Source organism: Hetaerina americana, unplaced genomic scaffold (assembly GCF_022747635.1).
Source record: "Hetaerina americana unplaced genomic scaffold, ioHetAmer1.1.p SCAF_27, whole genome shotgun sequence".
In the NCBI taxonomy this organism is placed as follows: domain Eukaryota; kingdom Metazoa; phylum Arthropoda; class Insecta; order Odonata; family Calopterygidae; genus Hetaerina; species Hetaerina americana.
This window is the reverse complement of record NW_027286841.1, coordinates 5444958-5463203: the sequence shown is the minus strand read 5'-3', so window position 1 is coordinate 5463203 and position 18246 is coordinate 5444958. Positions and strand designations below refer to the sequence as shown.

General features: G+C 36.8%; 1 protein-coding gene across 1 annotated transcript in view; it reads left to right on the top strand.

Annotated features, from left to right (window-relative positions):
* Window positions 1–4584: 4584 nt before the first annotated feature.
* Tti1 (Telo2 interacting protein 1) overlaps window positions 4585–18246 on the top strand; it is a 47584-nt gene continuing 33922 nt past the window's right edge. Inside the window, exons 1-8 of the mRNA XM_071586875.1 lie at window positions 4585–4991; window positions 5089–5225; window positions 5309–5486; window positions 5563–5740; window positions 5829–6157; window positions 12653–12855; window positions 12926–13102; window positions 17974–18192. Of these exons, the coding sequence (XP_071442976.1) occupies window positions 4786–4991; window positions 5089–5225; window positions 5309–5486; window positions 5563–5740; window positions 5829–6157; window positions 12653–12855; window positions 12926–13102; window positions 17974–18192 (1627 nt within the window). The 5' untranslated portion in view covers window positions 4585–4785. The remainder of the gene's footprint in view (window positions 4992–5088; window positions 5226–5308; window positions 5487–5562; window positions 5741–5828; window positions 6158–12652; window positions 12856–12925; window positions 13103–17973; window positions 18193–18246) is intronic.

Below are 18246 nucleotides of genomic sequence, written 5' to 3'. Positions count from 1 at the left end.
TTCTAATTTAAAAATCGTGAAATGTTAATTGAAGACCAACCCCATTCAAGCTGCCCTTCAGCATCAAGAACTGACGAAAACGTCGACAAAATCAATGCCCTTATTCGTGAAGACCATCGCAGAACCATTGATCAACTCTGTGAGATATCTGGAGTGTCATGGAGTTTAATTCAGAGGATTCTTTCTGAAGATTTGCATATGAAAAGGGTCGCAGCCAAATTTGTCCCTCGCCATCTCACTCACCAGCTCATACCGCCCTCTCCGTGATGCAGTTTTTGACAAAAAACGGCATGACATTGACTGTCCACCCCCTCTTCTCACCGGATTTAGCTCCCTGTGACTTCTTTTTGTTCCCCAGACTCATAAAGGACATGACAGGAAAGCATTTTGACACATCGGAGAAGGTAAAACAAAAATTGCTAGAAGGCCTAAAGGACATCTCGATAAATGAATTTCAGAAATGTTTCGAACAATGGAAGCATCATTTGGAGAAGTGAATTGTGGTCATTGGGGAATACTTTGAAGGTGGACAAAATTTAATGTAAATATATTGAGAAATAAAGAATCTATAACAACATTCCTGTTATTTTTGGGTCTTCAAAAATGAAAGCTCTTCAGTGACAACACACATATGATGTATAAACTCTGGTTGAAAACTTAAGTAAATATAGAAACAAACAAAGGACAGTCATGAATGTGTTTGATGGGCAACCCTTCGTCCTCAGAATGCCATTGTTGGGAGAAGAGTGGAGAGAATATGTCAGCTATTGAATAGTTTAAGTGGGCGATATTTAGTATGGGAGGTTGAAATATTTAAGCCCCCATATATGGGTCATCTAGCATGGTCTCACCTCAACTCTGCATTGTGGATTTGAGGGGGGTTTCAATCACCGAAACAGGTAAGTAGATGTAAAAGTTGGTGGTGGGAAGCAGCATGAGTAGGGATGGGATGATTATAGAAGGTGGCAGATTTAGTGGAGCCGTGGTGTTTATTCATGGGGAAGGGTGGTGGTGCGTTCTCTCATGCATCAGAAGTTACAGGATAGGCGGTATATAATGGTCTTTGAGGTGCAGGTGGCAAAGGAATGAATTTTGAGTCTAGGGGCTGGCAGGTTGAAAAACATGGCAGCATTTGCTGGGTGGGCGGTAACATGAGAGGGCAGAGAAGAAACCTTGTGGATTTGAAGGTGAGTTGGATGGGCATTTGAATGAGGTGGAGGGACAATGTGGCAATAGATGAGGACTGATTGTTTTGAATAATGGGGCAGAGTGCATGTGTAATGCGTTTGATTTTGTGGGTTGTGTGAAAAATGTGCAGTTTAGGTTATGGCATTTGAGGTGGTTTATTTTCAGACTAGGAGTGAACTAGGTGGAAGTTTTGAGGATTTTGTTATTAAGTAGATTTCCCAGGTACCCATGTTTCTTGAGAGAATTGTGCAGGTGGTCCATGTATTTCTATTGGGAGGGGACGTTGTTCAGAGCTGGAGGCAAAGGACTGACAAAATGGAAACTCATGGAAAAGGGATGGAGCATATTGTGTGTGGTAGGTGTAATCTGTTAAAGTGAAGTTATTCTTTGCTGGTAGTCAGTTGGTTTCATGTGGACTGAGGTGTTTACTTTATTGTCCTGTCCTCAATGTCGATATTGAGGAAAGTAATGTTTTGAGTATGATATAGATGGCATTGAGGATACCAAGGAGGAGGAGTTGAGAGGGGAAATGGTGGAGGATAAAGTTTCACATCCATGGGACCAAAGGAGGAGTATGTCTTCAGTATAACAGGCCCAGGAGAGTGGTTAGAGGACTCAATGTTTGAGAAAGGTGCACTCTAGTTTACAAATAGAAAGTAATAGCGTAAGCAGGAGCCATACGTGTGCCCATTGCAGTGCCATTTGTTTGTAAGTAGATTTTATTGTTACAGTTGAATATCGCTGTGTGAGGATGAGCTGAGTAAGTTGGAAGTGAAAATGAGTGGAGGGGGCGTGTGGTATGGCTCACAGGGAGAGATGATATCCGAGGAGTAGCAGGCCTGATTTGTGTGGGATGGAGGTGACGTCTATTGTGGCCATGAGAATATTAGCGTTTTGAGGAATTGGGATGGAGTGTTAACGGTGGAGGAAGTGGTGCAAACCTTTGATATAAGAAGGGAGGGAAGTGACTAAGGGTTGAAGCCAATGTTCTATTAATGCGTGGGTTGATTGGGTAGGTGTGTTGATGCTCGAGACGATGGGGCATCCAAACTTATAAATTTTGGGTGGCAAACAGAAGTGAGGGGGGCTAGAGATTAGTGTCCTTCTCTGGGTCCAAATATGGTTAGGAAGGAGAGGATTTCCTTCTGGTATGAAGGGTTAGGATCATAGGGCAGATAGGTTTGTCAAAAGAAGGTTGACTTCTATCTGATGGTTAGATGTGAGTGGTTTGGGTTCATTTTGGGAAGCTGGGTGGAATTGAGTGAGTTGCTGGTGGAAGGGTTCAAGGAACTATTTGGGATTTCAAATAAGTATGCCGGGATACATTTTAGCAAAAGGTTAAAGCATCGGTGATGATGTGGACATGGTTGAAATACTTATGTATAGGAAGCTCATTTTCTTGAACCAAGTTAGTACATTTTTATTGTTTCTTTATTGCAACACAATATGCATGAATACACAAATCATAATAAAAATAATGTTTATTTGTCCAGCCGACACCATGTACAGTGTTGAGAATACATGACAGGTGTATAGGGTATAGATCGGGATATAGATCACATTATTCCCAAATAGAAATACAAATGCAGTTATGACATGATACATCTGTTTTACATAAATATTCATTTACAATATAAAGAACTCATCAACCAGATATGCAAATCGTTAAACAATTTTGTGCTCATTGATGTAGGTCCTTTACCAATTATAGACAGCTATGATGTTTTCACATTTATATCTTTACATCTTCTGGTGTTGTGATAGCTAGACAGATAACTATTATTCATTGTAAAGTCATGCTTGTTTTTCATAGCATAAGTCACTGCATAATTTATGCATACACAAGATACAGTTAATATTCCCAAATATTTAAAAAGAGTTCTGGAATGTGCACAGTAATGTTGATTACATCCAAGCCTCACTATTTTTTCTGGACTAAAAATACTTGATTTAATGAAGATAATGTTCCTCAGGATACAATTCCATAATAAGTTACTGCGTAAAACAAGCCATTATGTAACATTTTTAGGATATAAATATAAGTTATTATATTCTAAGTGATTCCTTCACTTGATGATTATAAATCGATTTAGAAACCTATTAGGGCTTTTTAATGAAGAGTGTGCGTATAATTTATAATTCACTTAACTTATTATGCAATAGTTTAATTTTATGTTGTGAATTAGCCTAATGTGTAATATACATCTAGTACGAGTTTCATTTATTTTCCTTCAGTATTGCATTCAGTGCTCATTACTAAAGAGTCTGTAGGAAAATTATGGATTGGCACAAGAAAGATTTGAGAGAGTTGGGTTTTAGAGAGAGGTTTTAAAATGCAGAATGTGTTTTAAAACTGATACCTAGTAGTAAACTGAATTAATTTTCTTAGATATCAGGAAGATATGTTCATCCCACTTGAGATGTTGGTTATATGTAACCCTATAAATTTTAACTTTTATACCACCACGATATCACACATCTTTGATATTCAAAATTGTTAGTTACCCACTATCTTGGATAAAACAACATCATTTGGGTATCATCATACATATGTACCTTAATGCCCAATAGTTAAGGTTTTCATAAAATGGCATCATGAAATAAATAATCATGAGTATGCTTATCATTAGTGTAAAATAAGATGACACATAATTGCGGATGACTCATGAAGGGGAAAAAGAAGATCACATGAGGAATTCAAAATTAATTGTATACCAAAGTATACACCCAATTTTTAAGAGAGATAAGATGAAAAAAACAGCCTTAGTATAATGCGGAAGACATATTCTAAAACCAAGATAACTAGGCAGTTATTCATTATGTGGTTGAATGAAATTTATACCCCTTATGTGAAGAAATACTGGGATGAGAAAAAATTGCCCTTCAAGACCCTTATCACCCCTGCACGCTCTCCGCGGGCGATAGAAGACTTGAGTGGAAAAGGAGGACCAGGTCCAGTTGATAGTGCATCGGCCACTCACTTCAAAGGCTTATATTCACAGCCACACATCCGGACACACTGAGGTGCAGGCGCGAAAGAGCGCCGATTCCCAAACACAGTGTACAGAAAAGACTAAACAAAAAAAACCGCCATATTTCTTGTAATTCCGAAAGTCTGGGCTATCTTCCTCTGGAGAGTAAATAATAATCTATTAATTTTCTTATTTTAAAGAATAAAGGCCCAGCTATTTTTATGCGCTTCTGCCATCTACGAAAAACTTTTAATATGACATCCCATTATTTCTTCAAAAAAAGCGCCTCGTCAACACCACAATCATATATCGCAACAACAAATGAAGGTAGTTCGTTCTCTCGGGATATTTATCTTGCGTTTAAATTAAAAAATATACGTAATTGCGTATCCTTAGCTTTTTTAAATCCAAACCATGGCCAAGAGTGGAAGATACTGGTTCTAATAAACCAGTATCGCAAAAACACACGCCTCAGGCTCAACTGACTATCTGCGCCACCCGCTTCTCAGAATGAGAAAGTTTGTGTGGGAAATTTGTGTGTTTTGCGTTTTGTTTTCGATGATTTTATTAGTTAAGTGTGATTAAATTACAAGACTGTGCAGTGACTAATATTGACACTGTCAGCATGGAAGATGACAAGTGGATTGACTACGATCGTGTAGCCTTTTCTTTGCTAAGTCCACTATGCCAGCAGCTGATGAAGAGTGCTACGGAGGATACTGTGTTGAAACTTAATGCTTTAATTGGCGACACACCGCCAGAGACGTTACAAGTATACCGAAGATATATTTTAATGCCTCTTTGTTTGTCCTTAAAGAAAAAGTGTGTCAGGTATGTACTTCTTGACTTATACTCTTTCCTAACATCGTGGAGTCAGTATTTTTGTACAGCTGTTCATGATACGACTAAAATCAATCTTTCAACGCAGATTAAATGTCAAAATACACATCGTGGATTGTTTATCAACTTGTATACAAAAGACAAAAGTGGTGGAACTTGATCAGTTTATGAGAATTTTTTTGGAGTTGTTTGGCTTAATCTGTGATCCTACTCTTCTAAATATAGGTATGGGTGTCTCAACTAATATATTTTGTATTTTACGATAAATGTACATAGACATCATAAACCATACATTTTGTTTCTTTCAGATCCTAATATCCCCGAGGAACTTAAACTGTCGGTACTAAAATGTGTGGCGGTGTTGATAGTCAATGCGTCGAACAAAGTTCTCGATGATTTTTACTGTGAAAAAAGCATGCCTTTAATTAGTCATGGCATACATTGTTGCTTAAAGTTGGCACAGGAGGAACTCTTCATTGATCTAAGGTTAGTTGTACAAAGCTATACTTACAAGTCCATGCTTAGACGTTTGAACTGTTTATGAAAACGTCGTCCATTTCAGGATAGCCGCTTTAGATTGCTTGTTACATGTGTGTCAAGTTCATCGTGGAAACCATCCCAATGAGATAGATGCAAACGATAAAGTTGGTCATATATTAATGATCTGTTTCCCAGGAATCACGCTTGGTCTGAAAAAAGTTATTTGCGCCGATGAAAAGCAAAATCACAAAATTACGATGGTACTCATGATTCAATTTTACTACCTCACATATATACATTTGGGCCTAACTCTTTTCACTAGTATTCGTCATGTTTCTTCGATTTCAGTTGGCTATCAGAGCATGGAGTCGTATAACATCTCAGGTGATGGGAGGTTGTTTCACATCAGAAGCAGACGAGGCAGATGATGATGATTGGGTGGCCAGTAAAACTGATTTGCTAGCTTTCATTGACAAAAACAAGCAGAGTTGTAATAGTGATTCTAGGAAGCTTATGTTGAATACTCTCAAGGAGAAAAGGAGAACCAAGGAATGGTACTCTTGTGCAAGCAGGAGCATATTCCCAATTCTCGATGAAATATGCCTCTTATATTTCTCCAACTGGAATGTTCGCATGGAGATGGTGTCAGCTGCAGAGCTTCTCCTTACGCACTCCAGGTTCGTAATTCAGATGTCATGGCTATTGGTATGCATAAATGTTGACTCTGATGAATTTTTCTTTATTTGTCTTACCTTATCATACTTTTCGTCACAACTCATTTTACTGTCGAAGATAAAATTCAAGAACCAGGTATTCGCTTCTCAAACATACAAGTCTATTAACAAGTCCCCCAAAAATCGTGTTAAATTCAAAAAAGACTCAAAGTTGCATATTTTGTGGAAAAAGCTACAAATGCTTTGCAATGAATATGGATATTCAAATTACAAGGACCTAAAACTCTGAGAAGCAGGCCCCATCAAAAAATCCCTAGCAAATCTTGCTTTTTATGTGGGAGTGATGTAAAAAAAGCAGCCAACTTTTGCCAATGCAGACAAATGTAATGCGAAGTGCATGCTTATGAAAAATTATTTCTGAATGAGTGAAAGAAAGTGAATCCTAGTCTTTCTTTTTCTTACATTAATTCCTAATACATCAGCCAAGCAATGCAATGCTCACTTCTTTGATTCTTCAAAATTATTATGACAAATCAGATTTTTATTGAATAATATATAAATTCTGATCATTAATGCTACTTTCACTGTCATATTTCAAAGCAAATACTCAAATTTAAACCTTCATGTTCACAATTATTATTATTATCCCCTGGCCTGAAAGATTTAATCTGTCCATTCTCCATAGGCCTGGTTCATTTTCAGTTATTTTTTCTTTCATTAGGTACTGTTCCTCTTCTCTAATATTCTGAACATAAATGGCCTGCACTGTCATTTGCTCTGCAATTCTCCCCTGACTATCACCCATTGCCACCTTACAATGTGCGCAAGTATGTGAATACTTCCCAGATTAGATCTGATGATCTCAGGTATTGATTCATCATTTCTGCCTCTATCTCATTGTCAATTGCTCCTGCCTTTTTGTCTTGCTAGCTCTCCATTGCAATTCACAGTATTCACCTTCCTGAGCTATTTCTCTTTCCACTTACTGTATATGAAATTGGCTCATGAATCTTCTGTACAACAATCCAGTCTCTTTGTCAACAACTGATTCTGTCAATGCCCCAGTTTGGAATGCTCTCCACTCCTGGAGATTAAAAAAATTTTTTTTTAGTGGAATTAGTTATTGCTCGAATGCCACCTTCATCTGTTGTTTTTTTCCATGAAGACTCTCAGTACTTGTAATCATATTTTGCTCCTGACTCAGGTGCCACGCCCAAGTGCATGATTCTCGTTCTTGAATCTCCCGCTTTTCCGCATTGACCAAGCCCTCCTTTTCTAGACACTTGACCATTTTTATTCTACTTACTTCCCCCTCATCTAAACTTCTTGCTCTACCCCAAGTTAATGCTAGATGTGACATTTTACTGTGGCTAATCGACACCCGTTTTGCCCAAAAACTGCCACAATGCCTCAGCCTAGAATACATCTGGAACACGAACAAGAAGTGCGATTCTTGCATTATCAAATATGATTTCAGTCACCGTATTTGCTATTGAATTCTGTGTATATTTTTTGTTGTAGTTCCTGAAAGTTATTACTTGAATTTTTGCTGTCGTTAACTATATATCTGTTCCATGGACTCCTCTATTTTTGCCTTAAATCAACATAAAAATAGACAACCATGTGTTAAATTGTGTTTTTTGTCTGTCATTTAAAATTGGAAGAAATAACAAATATGTTGCTTACAGCATCTTTTGCTGTTTGTGCCAATGGTCATGCCAAAGTATTAATGCTGCCATGAGTTGTTGATCAAAAAATTGAGGTAGTAGTATTTAGGGGAGGCGACCGACAACCGAGGTCATTTGCGCCATTAGGGATTGACAGGAAAGGATGAAGGGAGGAGAGAAACCCGGCGTCGGTATTAGCCTCCTCTTTACGAAAGGCACCAAGGGGTCTGCAGCTTAACGTCCCATCCGACGGACGGCGTACTCATTCAAAGTGCCCTCCACAAAGCACCTCAAGTTGGGATCGGGATGCCTCTGAAAAATATTCAACACCACCGGGATTTGAACCCGGGCCCTCTGGGTGGGAAGCCAGTAGGATAGCCACCTCACCATCTCGATTCCCTCAAAAAATGGAAGTATAATAAAAAAATGCAGAGTATATATGAATATAGTCTGTCCCCTACATTTTATGAATGTTATTGAATAAAAAAGAAAGCTAAAAAAAATGGGCACATAGTATCCTTTGTTTGAACAGAAACAGCCACAGTGTACAGTAACTGTACTCAGTCTCTTATGACTTTAAGTTATAAGAGACATAGTTGCCATTTTCACTGGGGTCCCAGACCTTTAATGACCACTTTAGTGTGGTTTTCCATTCCTACATTTCTTCTGACATTTCAAGTTATATCCATAAAAAGTTTTTGTCCTTAGCTACTGTGATGTATTGCACCTAAATGTAGTTGTCTTCAGTCAAAGGCAATGAAAGCCAATGTGGTGATTCATATGATATATAGCAAAAGTATGAGCTTGAACTATGTACATAAAACCGATTTGAATTTAGCTATAATATCTGTTGTTGAGGAACATGGCAATTCATTGAAAAGTCAAATGGATAGACTTGAATGATATTTATTTTATTTTATTTATTTTATTTATTTTATTTATTTTATTTATTTTATTTATTTTATTTATTTTATTTATTTTATTTATTTTATTTATTTTATTTATTTTATTTATTTTATTTATTTTATTTATTTTATTTATTTTATTTATTTTATTTATTTTATTTATTTTATTTATTTTATTTATTTTATTTATTTTATTTATTTTATTTATTTTATTTATTTTATTTATTTTATTTATTTTATTTATTTTATTTATTTTATTTATTTTATTTATTTTATTTATTTTATTTATTTTATTTATTTTATTTATTTTATTTATTTTATTTATTTTATTTATTTTATTTATTTTATTTATTTTATTTATTTTATTTATTTTATTTATTTTATTTATTTTATTTATTTTATTTATTTTATTTATTTTATTTATTTTATTTATTTTATTTATTTTATTTATTTTATTTATTTTATTTATTTTATTTATTTTATTTATTTTATTTATTTTATTTATTTTATTTAATTTATTTTTTTATATAATGGGAATAATGCTTTTACAGAAAGAAAGGTAAAAAACATATACAAACTCAATTATAAAAAACATTTACAAACTGGTACAAATTACATATTTGTTACAGACTTGTTACTGAGAAATAAAATATAATTTAAAATTAAAGAAGAATTGTGATTTGCAATACATGGATTACATTTTCGAATGGTACACAGGTTTCAAGCATGCTCTGGTTAATTAATGCATACAAAATATCAATATTAAATAACATTCCAAATTAAAAAATGGAAACAGAACATAAGAAATATAGTATTTGTTACAGTCCAGATGATTGTACAAAATGATAAACATTAGTAGTAGTCAGGTATTATTAATAATGTTTTTTTAAGGGATCCTGGTGGGATAGGAAATAGTTCAATATAATCACAACTGACTTGTAGGTTTTACCCAACCTACAAAAGGACATATCAATTGTATTACTGTTTATTGCAAAACACATAATTACATAGAGATAATCTACAAGTATGTTCAGCCAGTTTTTCTGAAAAATGGACATAATTTAAATTAAGACACAATATACATTTATATTGTCATTTTTTCCCACTGAATGACAGTGTTCTCCTGATGGCATTGAACAGTTCCTTTGGATTTAAAAATGGTATTTCACTTCAGACCTAACAGCTTGAAAACAAAAGCTACGAGGGATCAGCAAAAGAATGATATAGGTGTATATTTATATTTCAGGAATACACTTTGAATACATTGTTTTGAATGTCTCAACATACACACAGGGTGATTCAAGAAGATAGCAGGAAACTTCAAGGTGTTTGAAAGGGGCATGCTCAAAGTGCTTACAGTCCTGATCTTTTGACTTGCTGTTTGAGCTAATGCTGAGCTATTGAGGAAATGTAAATTACACTTTCATAATTATCATTATTTTTTTTGCTCCACATACCTTTCTTCATCTTATAAATTTTGATGGGCCTTTTTAGAGTAGTCCGCAACGTTCCACCTTTCTTTGAAGGCGTGCTAGAGACCATTTTTTGACAGGTCCTTCAAATTTGCCTCGGCAGCCCTCTCCTCTGCTCCTGACGGTGAAAATGCCTTCCGCAAAGGTGTTCCTTCACACTGGGGAAAGTCAAGCAGGGCAAGGGGTGTGTGGACTATGCGGAGGAGGATTAGGAATGCACTTCACGCTGATTATTGCGAGACATTCATAAATGGCGACAGCATTTGCATCATGAGGCACACCAGACTGTTGTTTTGAGCTTTTGGTGCTTGATATGGCTTTGGAGAGAAAATTGAGTACATCCCATTCCCTGAATGTTGAACAATGATACAGCCTTAACTTTCCCAGCAGAAGCCACCGGTTGGCGTTTTTTTTGCTGGGAATGACAGAGATTATTATCCATTCATTTATTTAACTTTAAAGAATGTCCAATGAACCAGAAGCTCGAGGACTGTGCTTAAAAATGTTCAATGACAGGTACAAAAAGGTACAGGGCTATCAATCAAGGAAGGCAAATCAAAATTTTGATTAACATATCATTTAAACAGAGATAAATGGAATCGACATGACAGCAAAAAAGATGGTTTGACAGCTTTGTAAAGAAATATTGAGTAAGTACAAAATAAGGATGAATAGGGAAGGATACATAGGGACATATGCATATCATTACAGTTGAATTTGTTAGATATGCATTTGCTCTTTGTTTTCCACAACCTTTTCTTTGGTCTTCTTTGGAATCGGCCGGATCATTTATAACGTTTGCAAAGGTGAGACAGAGACAAGAATGGAAAAAATGACGGAAAATATAGCAAAACTCAAGTGAAGCTACTTCTTGCATTGTCTTTTGGGCTGGTACACCATTGTTAATAAAAAAGATTTTTGTGCTTCAAAAGCATGCTATAAGAATTATGTTAGATATATCTTCAAGAATATCCTCTGAACCGGGCATAAAAAATTTGAAATGTTAATAATCCCATGCGCTTTCATGTATTATTTGATACTTTTTATAAAGCAGAATATTCATTATGTGGAAGCAAATACACATATTCATAATCACTTGATTAGAAGACATAATGATACACATCTAAACCACCATCAATGCACTGACACTGATTAGCCCGCTAGCCACAGGTATCAGATTGTTTAGCCAGTTACCTGGTTCATTAAAAGATATTAAAGATTGTAGTAAATTTAAAGGAAAACTGAAGAATAAATGCATTGAAAAATCATATTACTGTGCAAAACATTACTTGGGGCAATGCTAAATCAATTGTGTTTGCTGTGTTATGCATCTGATGTAGACATGTATCGTAATATAGGTACGTGTATTACTATTTGTACTTATTATCTCTTACTTGTCTTATAGTTGTGCGCATGAACAAATAGTTGGACAGAGTAAATATTATTATTATTGAAAATATAATCTGTGAGAGCTTGATCAAATAAATGATATTCTGAATAATGGCTTTAATAATTGAGTGGGGAGATAACATATTATAATTATCCTAATATTGGAAAGAAATATTCAATGAAATAGATATATTGCATAATCTTAGTTTTACATGATTAGTATAAAAAGTAGGGTGAAAAGTTATGGAAAAATAGATTAATTTCAGATATTGTTACGATCCGTCAAAGTACATCCCTTGAGCGTGGACACACTTTTGCCAGTGGGTTTTCCATGACTCAAAGGCTTCCTGGTGAGCGGAAGGTCCTCAAAAGACCATAATATCATGCTAGCTTCTTTGACGGCACTTTGGCTCTGATAGTGGTGGTGTCCTTTGAGGGAGGGAGGATTTCACTTTTGGGAATATGAAATAGTAGTCTGCTGGTGCCAAGTCTGGGACTTTAAGGGGGTTGGGGAATCGTTGCGATGCCTTTCTAGAAAGTCTGCAAGCAGACACTCTCAACTCTGCTCTTGGTCGTCGATCTGCAATCATGTGCACGGTTAATGGGCCGTCTAAATTTAGCACTTCACGCAATACACATCAGGAAATAATTTCTACCAATACTTTTTATACAAACCTTGTATTTAATTTAAATTGTGTTTTTGACACTGTGGTATTTTGAGACATTTTTAGAAAATGCTCACTGATGGTGGCGGTTTGAACTTGCCTTGACTGGGATTCAAACCTCAACATCCAGCCAAGTGCTTTTGCCAGGTAAGCAACTGAGGCATCCTTTCACATCGTGAATTTCAGACCCTTTCTGAGCAGCTTCACTGGCCAAATGTCAAGGGGTGTGTGTTCAAATCCCGTTCAAGGTGAATGCTTTCTGCTCAATAGCATTCTTGCATTTGTGTGCTCATCAGTCAATCAAATTTACTGTTGTTCATGTTTTTTCAACTCTTTTGTATGCATTGAACTAAAGCTTTTGCAATTCATTATTAAGTTATTGTGACTTTTCTTTTGACAGAAACATGAAGGAATGTGTGCCTTCACTTGTGGGAGTGCTTCTAATTTTGTCCGAAGATGAAATGGCCGTTGTATCGGACAAAAGCAAGGGAGTGCTTGATGCATTTGCAAAGAATTTTGATGCAAACCATTCACACACTCTGATTGAAGTGATGGGAGACCATTTCCTGAAAGTGACACAGAAACTTTCATTTTCAACTCCTGGTAAAATTTTGTCTAAATGGTGCACTGAATAAATGTTGAACTTGCCTTCACTGCCATGTTCTCATTACAGGGGAAGAAGATCTCAGGACGAGCCTAAATATGATGTGTGGATATTTGAGACTGCTGGGAAGGCATAGCCACAAGATAATTAGATCCTGTGTACACTTGGATGCAATGCTGTCAGCACTGTTTAAGACTGTTAAATTGGACTATTTATTTGTTTCACCCATTGAGGACTGGAGTCTTGGTATGCATTAATGAGGAGTCAATAATGTAAACTCAATGGGTAACTTGGGAACTGGGCAGAAAATGTCATCTGTTTAGGTCAAATGGGTTTTAAGGACTTCTCTGGATGATATGTGGCTACAAATAGGTGGGAAAACCATCATTTCTAAAGTAAAATAATTTATGGATGGGATTTCAACAGATTGAAATCATGAGAATAGAATGAATATGTAGGTTGATTCTTAAATAATAATAATACATTGTATCTGTCCAAAGTGCACATTACCAAAACACCAGGTGCAGGGGCGTATTAACCCCATTTGCCGCCCTATGCTATAGTCAATGTCTGCCGCCCCCTTAAGGAATTAATTTTCTAAATAATGCGAACCAAATTCAATGTGTCCACAAGGTCCTCGGGCCTAACAACAGGAACTAGCAAAAAAAGGAATAGCGTGATTATTCGCAAGACAATGACTAATGTAAACACAGGATTCGCACTCCTGGCGGCCAATGGTGGAACCTTTTTTCTAAAAAAGAAAACGCGCGGGATTTTGAATCAATATGTTCGCATTAAAAAAATTGAAAAAACTGATGAAATAAAAATTCTGGGACTTGTGCCGCCCTACGCCATGGCGTAGTTGGCGTACTGGTAAATACGCCCCTGACCAGGTGGATGGTGTATGTATATGATGTAAGGCACGTCAAAAAGGAGTAAAATGCATAGAGGCTCAATTGAGATGCAAAATATGGTACTTCCAATTAAATTTAATGTAGCACAAACGCACATCAAATGTAACATTCACATAAATAACCATTAAAAATCACAGAGCATTAATATAAACTAGACTAAGAGCATTGTTGTAAACTAAAAGTATGGACTCAAAGATCAGGAATATTGTTGAGATATTGGTCAACCAAGAAGAATATGTTTCAATGTAGAATTATTTTGGATTTATGTTTAAACGCAGTAGTTCTCTTTGTATCGTCTATACTTTTTGGTAATTTGTTATATAATCCAATGCCCATTTCCTTGGGCCCTAATTTTAATGCTTCAGTTCTAATATGGTCGTAATGGATGTTGTGCCTTCCTCTGGTGTAATGATGATGATAGTCAGAGTTAAGGGAACATAGGGAGTTAAGGGAAGGGTTGCTGATGTTGTTTTTTACATACAGAGTTAAAAAGATGATAAAAATGAATTGATTGAATTTGACCAGACTTCAACTCTTTTTCCTTAATGCTTTCATCACTTGCCCTCCCCTTGCTTTGCCCTTTCTCCCCAACTCCAAAACAGCCTTGTAAAGCCTTCAAAATCACTCTGCCTTTTTTTTCTTTGTCATGCATTCGCATTATTTTTGATTATTTTTTCTCGCAATTTTGCATTGTACTTATACCCATATGAATGTATGCTTTGGGGCTTGTGAAATCCATCAGATTTGGTCTTCCTCTTGAATGCCTCTTCCTATCTTCACTCACACAATCTGTCCCCACTCATCTCCTTTCATAATGAGTGGGCATATTAATCCTATATTCCAATCCTGTGGAAGTTTTCCTCTTCTTCATTCTTCAGGATAAGATGGTGATAAGATGGCATTGGCCACTTAGAGCCACCATATGGGGAAACATCCACAGTTACTTCATCAGCAACTCAGCTGTTTTTTATCTTGCTCACTGCTGTTTTGATTTCACTTGCTGTTAGTGCTTGTGCCTGTGCGTAGGTCGCCCATATCTCCTCATTTCAATTCAATTCGCCATTGAATGTCTCAATATTGCCAACCCCCAATTGACCGGATGGGAATCATTCATCAGCCGTTTCACTAAATTTCATCAAGGCCTGCTCCCTCTGTAATGCCAAAAGCAGATAACACATCGAGTCAAATCTAGTGAAATTCTTAGCTTTGAACTCATCTAATGTCAAACCCTTGATATTTGATCTTATAAGGTGCTAGTGGGCCATTCTTGTTTAATTACCATTTTTTAGCCATATGTAGTCTACTGGCTTGGGGTAGGTTTTTGACGTAACCCTGACACAACACACTGCTTTACTCCTTAGCCCTGAACAAGCAAGACATAAAAAACCATTAAATACCATAGTATATCATTTTATTACTCATTTTCATCTATAGTACTCATTATTTAACTCCCTTTTCCTCACTTTCCTGTGTTCTCCCCTCCATAACTGTCTTCAGTATCCCCTTGTCACTTCATATTAAAGTTTTCACCTCCCTGATTTAACACTTACTTTAAGATGCTTGCAGTCAAATCCCACCTCTTTGTAAAAGCATCTTTACTTAATTAAATACTTCTTAATATATGTATTACCAGGGTTGTTAAGTAAATAATGTTTATAATTTTTTTACATCACTTTACTAATCCTCCATATTTTGATGGTTCATCTCAAAGAAATCCCTATTGGATGCAGTGCATTTGCCCTATCTTTTTCTTTCAGTCGTTCTAAATTTCTACAGGAGACTTCACCACTGCTTATGATGATAAATAAAGCTTTCAGCACTCAGCCTTCTTATGATTAGCCCTCATCCCATACCTATCATGCTAATTCTGCAATGTGCCAAGTAATGACTGCATTCCTTTGGCTGATTGGCAAATCAACTCTCGATTGCCCTAAAATCCAACTGATTTGAAGATGTCCCTGCCCACTTTCACTCCAGCCCTTCCCATGCTTCACTTAACATTTCCTCTTCACATATCTGTGTGGCCCTCCTCACAGACAACAACCTTGACATGGTGGAAGAGCTTGGGCGTTCTGATGACCCCAACATCTGTGCTGGTGCAAGCAATGATATTTGCTCCTGGTAGGATCAACCATGCTGGATAGGTCAAAGCTTAGGAGCCGGATGGAGGGTAGTCCGCGTAGTGTCTTTTCCTCAGTAAGGCAGCTGCAAAGGCGGCCATTGAGTGATGGTGCCTCTTCAAAAATGCCATTGTGGAAACCACCTCAATTAATAATGGTAGTAGTAGTTTAATGGGAGGCAACTGATGGCAAAGGCCATTTGCACCATTTAGGGTGGATGGGAAAGGAGGTGTGGAGAGAAACCCACATTTCAACCAGAGCGTGGAGAGAAACCCGGCGTCGGCGTTAGCCTACTCTTGTCGAAAGGTGCCAAGGGGCCAGCAGTAAAACGTCCCATGCAACGGACGTGGTACTCACTCAAAGTGCTCTCCACAAAGCACCTCAAGTAGGGATCGGGATGCCACTGAAAAATATTTGTCTCTGGGATTTGAACCTGGGCCCTCTCGGTGGGAAGCCTGTACATGAGCCACTGCACCATCCCAATCCCCCCTCAATTACGTATCCTAAGAATGTTTCAATGGGCTCTATGGAGACAATGTGTCCTGGCAACCATGGGACTGCCAAATCGGCTGTGGCTAGGAGTAGGAGGGGCAAGGCTTCTGCTGTGGTGGTCATGTCAGGGAATCCTTGCAAAGTGGAATTGACAGCAGCAGGATAGAGCACACAGAAGAGTAGCTAACTAGTTAGAATAGGGACTTGTAATTTTAGGATGATGTTGGGGACAGGAATATCATGAAATGCACCATCAATGTACACAAATAACATTATTAGTAAATACCTCACTTAGCAAGCACCTCTCAGAACGAGTAATTTGCATGATGAGCCAAAAAGTTGTCAAAAAAATGACATGCTTAAGGTGTAGCATAGGGAGTGCTGAGGAGAGAGGGATTCCCAGAATGATTGCATTCCTGCTGCATCAGTCTGTTTTCAGCAATCGATCTGCTAGCGTCTTGGTGATCTTGTGATCACCCATTTTTTCCAAACTTGTGTTCTGACATTTTTTGTGCTTAGGAGTTTTTTTGCGAACTCTTGCAAAAGAAAAAGTCGCAAGAAGACGACAATAACCCTAGAAATGAAAAGTAAAATCATTGAAAAGCTAGAGTGAGGTGTGAGCGTGGCTGATCTAGGATGCACGTACAATTGATGTACATCGGTGATTTCTCTAGAACAAGGACAAGATGCTTCAAAGGCAGTGGTGCAACGTTTATGTATTCTCAGTTATGTTGAAAGGTTGCTTCTCATATGGATAAACTAAAATCAATTGCACTGTAACACTATGAAGGAGAATATTATTTGTGAGAAGGCAAAAGTGATTTTCACGGACCTCGTTAAGAAGACACCAGGATCATCAATGGTCGAAAAATGACCATTTCAGGGAAGCCATGGGTGGTTAGAGAGATTTATGGAGAACCAGGGTTGTGAGGCTCGCTGAAGGAGCCGCCTCAAGCCCAGTCTGCAGAGAACTTAACTGGCGACTTAAAGAAGCTCATAGATTCTGAGAGTCACTGGTCATAATAGGAAATTAATTGTAATGAAATAGGTCTCTTCTGGAAATAGATGCCAAACAAGCCTATACAATAGCAGAGGAGAAGTTATTGACTGGTGACAATCCAATGGAAGACTATCTCATGCTGCCATTTTTTGCTATTGCAAGGAGTGATTAGAAAATTAAATCCCTCCTTGTTTACCATTCAGACACTCCATGAGCCTTCAATGGAGTGTTATGTCCAGAAGAGCAGGCTGAATGCGATTTATTTTCTGCAAATTGAATTTGCATTCCTGGTTAGTTGATTCATGGTAGAAGAAAGCATTATTCAGGATTGTAAACAATTTATGTGTAATTTTCTTTGAAAAAACTTTATACATTATTCATTTTTTTCATAATGGGAGTCATTATTGTATTTTACACTAATTTTATGCAAAAAATTATTTTGCCAAACAAGTTTCACTTAACCCTCAAAATTCACAGAGTACTCACTCAAGATCCTAAGTACTCACTATTCCATACGTGAAATCAAACTTATAGGCCTGTAGCCTTCATACGGTGTGTGTAATGAAAATATGTGCATTTCTTATCTTCTAGGAACTAGTGGTTCAGACATTCTGAAGACATGTCCTCCTTGGAAATGTTTCCGGAACTTCAAAGAAAAGTCAATTTTTGGTAAATTCAAAGATATCTGCTTCTTGATTGCTCAGTATAGTGATCTTAATGTGCTGTCCCACTATTTGCTGCACCTTTTCTATGAAGACATCGAAAATCAACGAGAGATAACGTTGGTGATTAATGAAATTTTCTCAAGTGGTAAGTAATTCTTGGTAACAGTTTTTCATGTGTGATTTGTAATTTTTGTTGTTT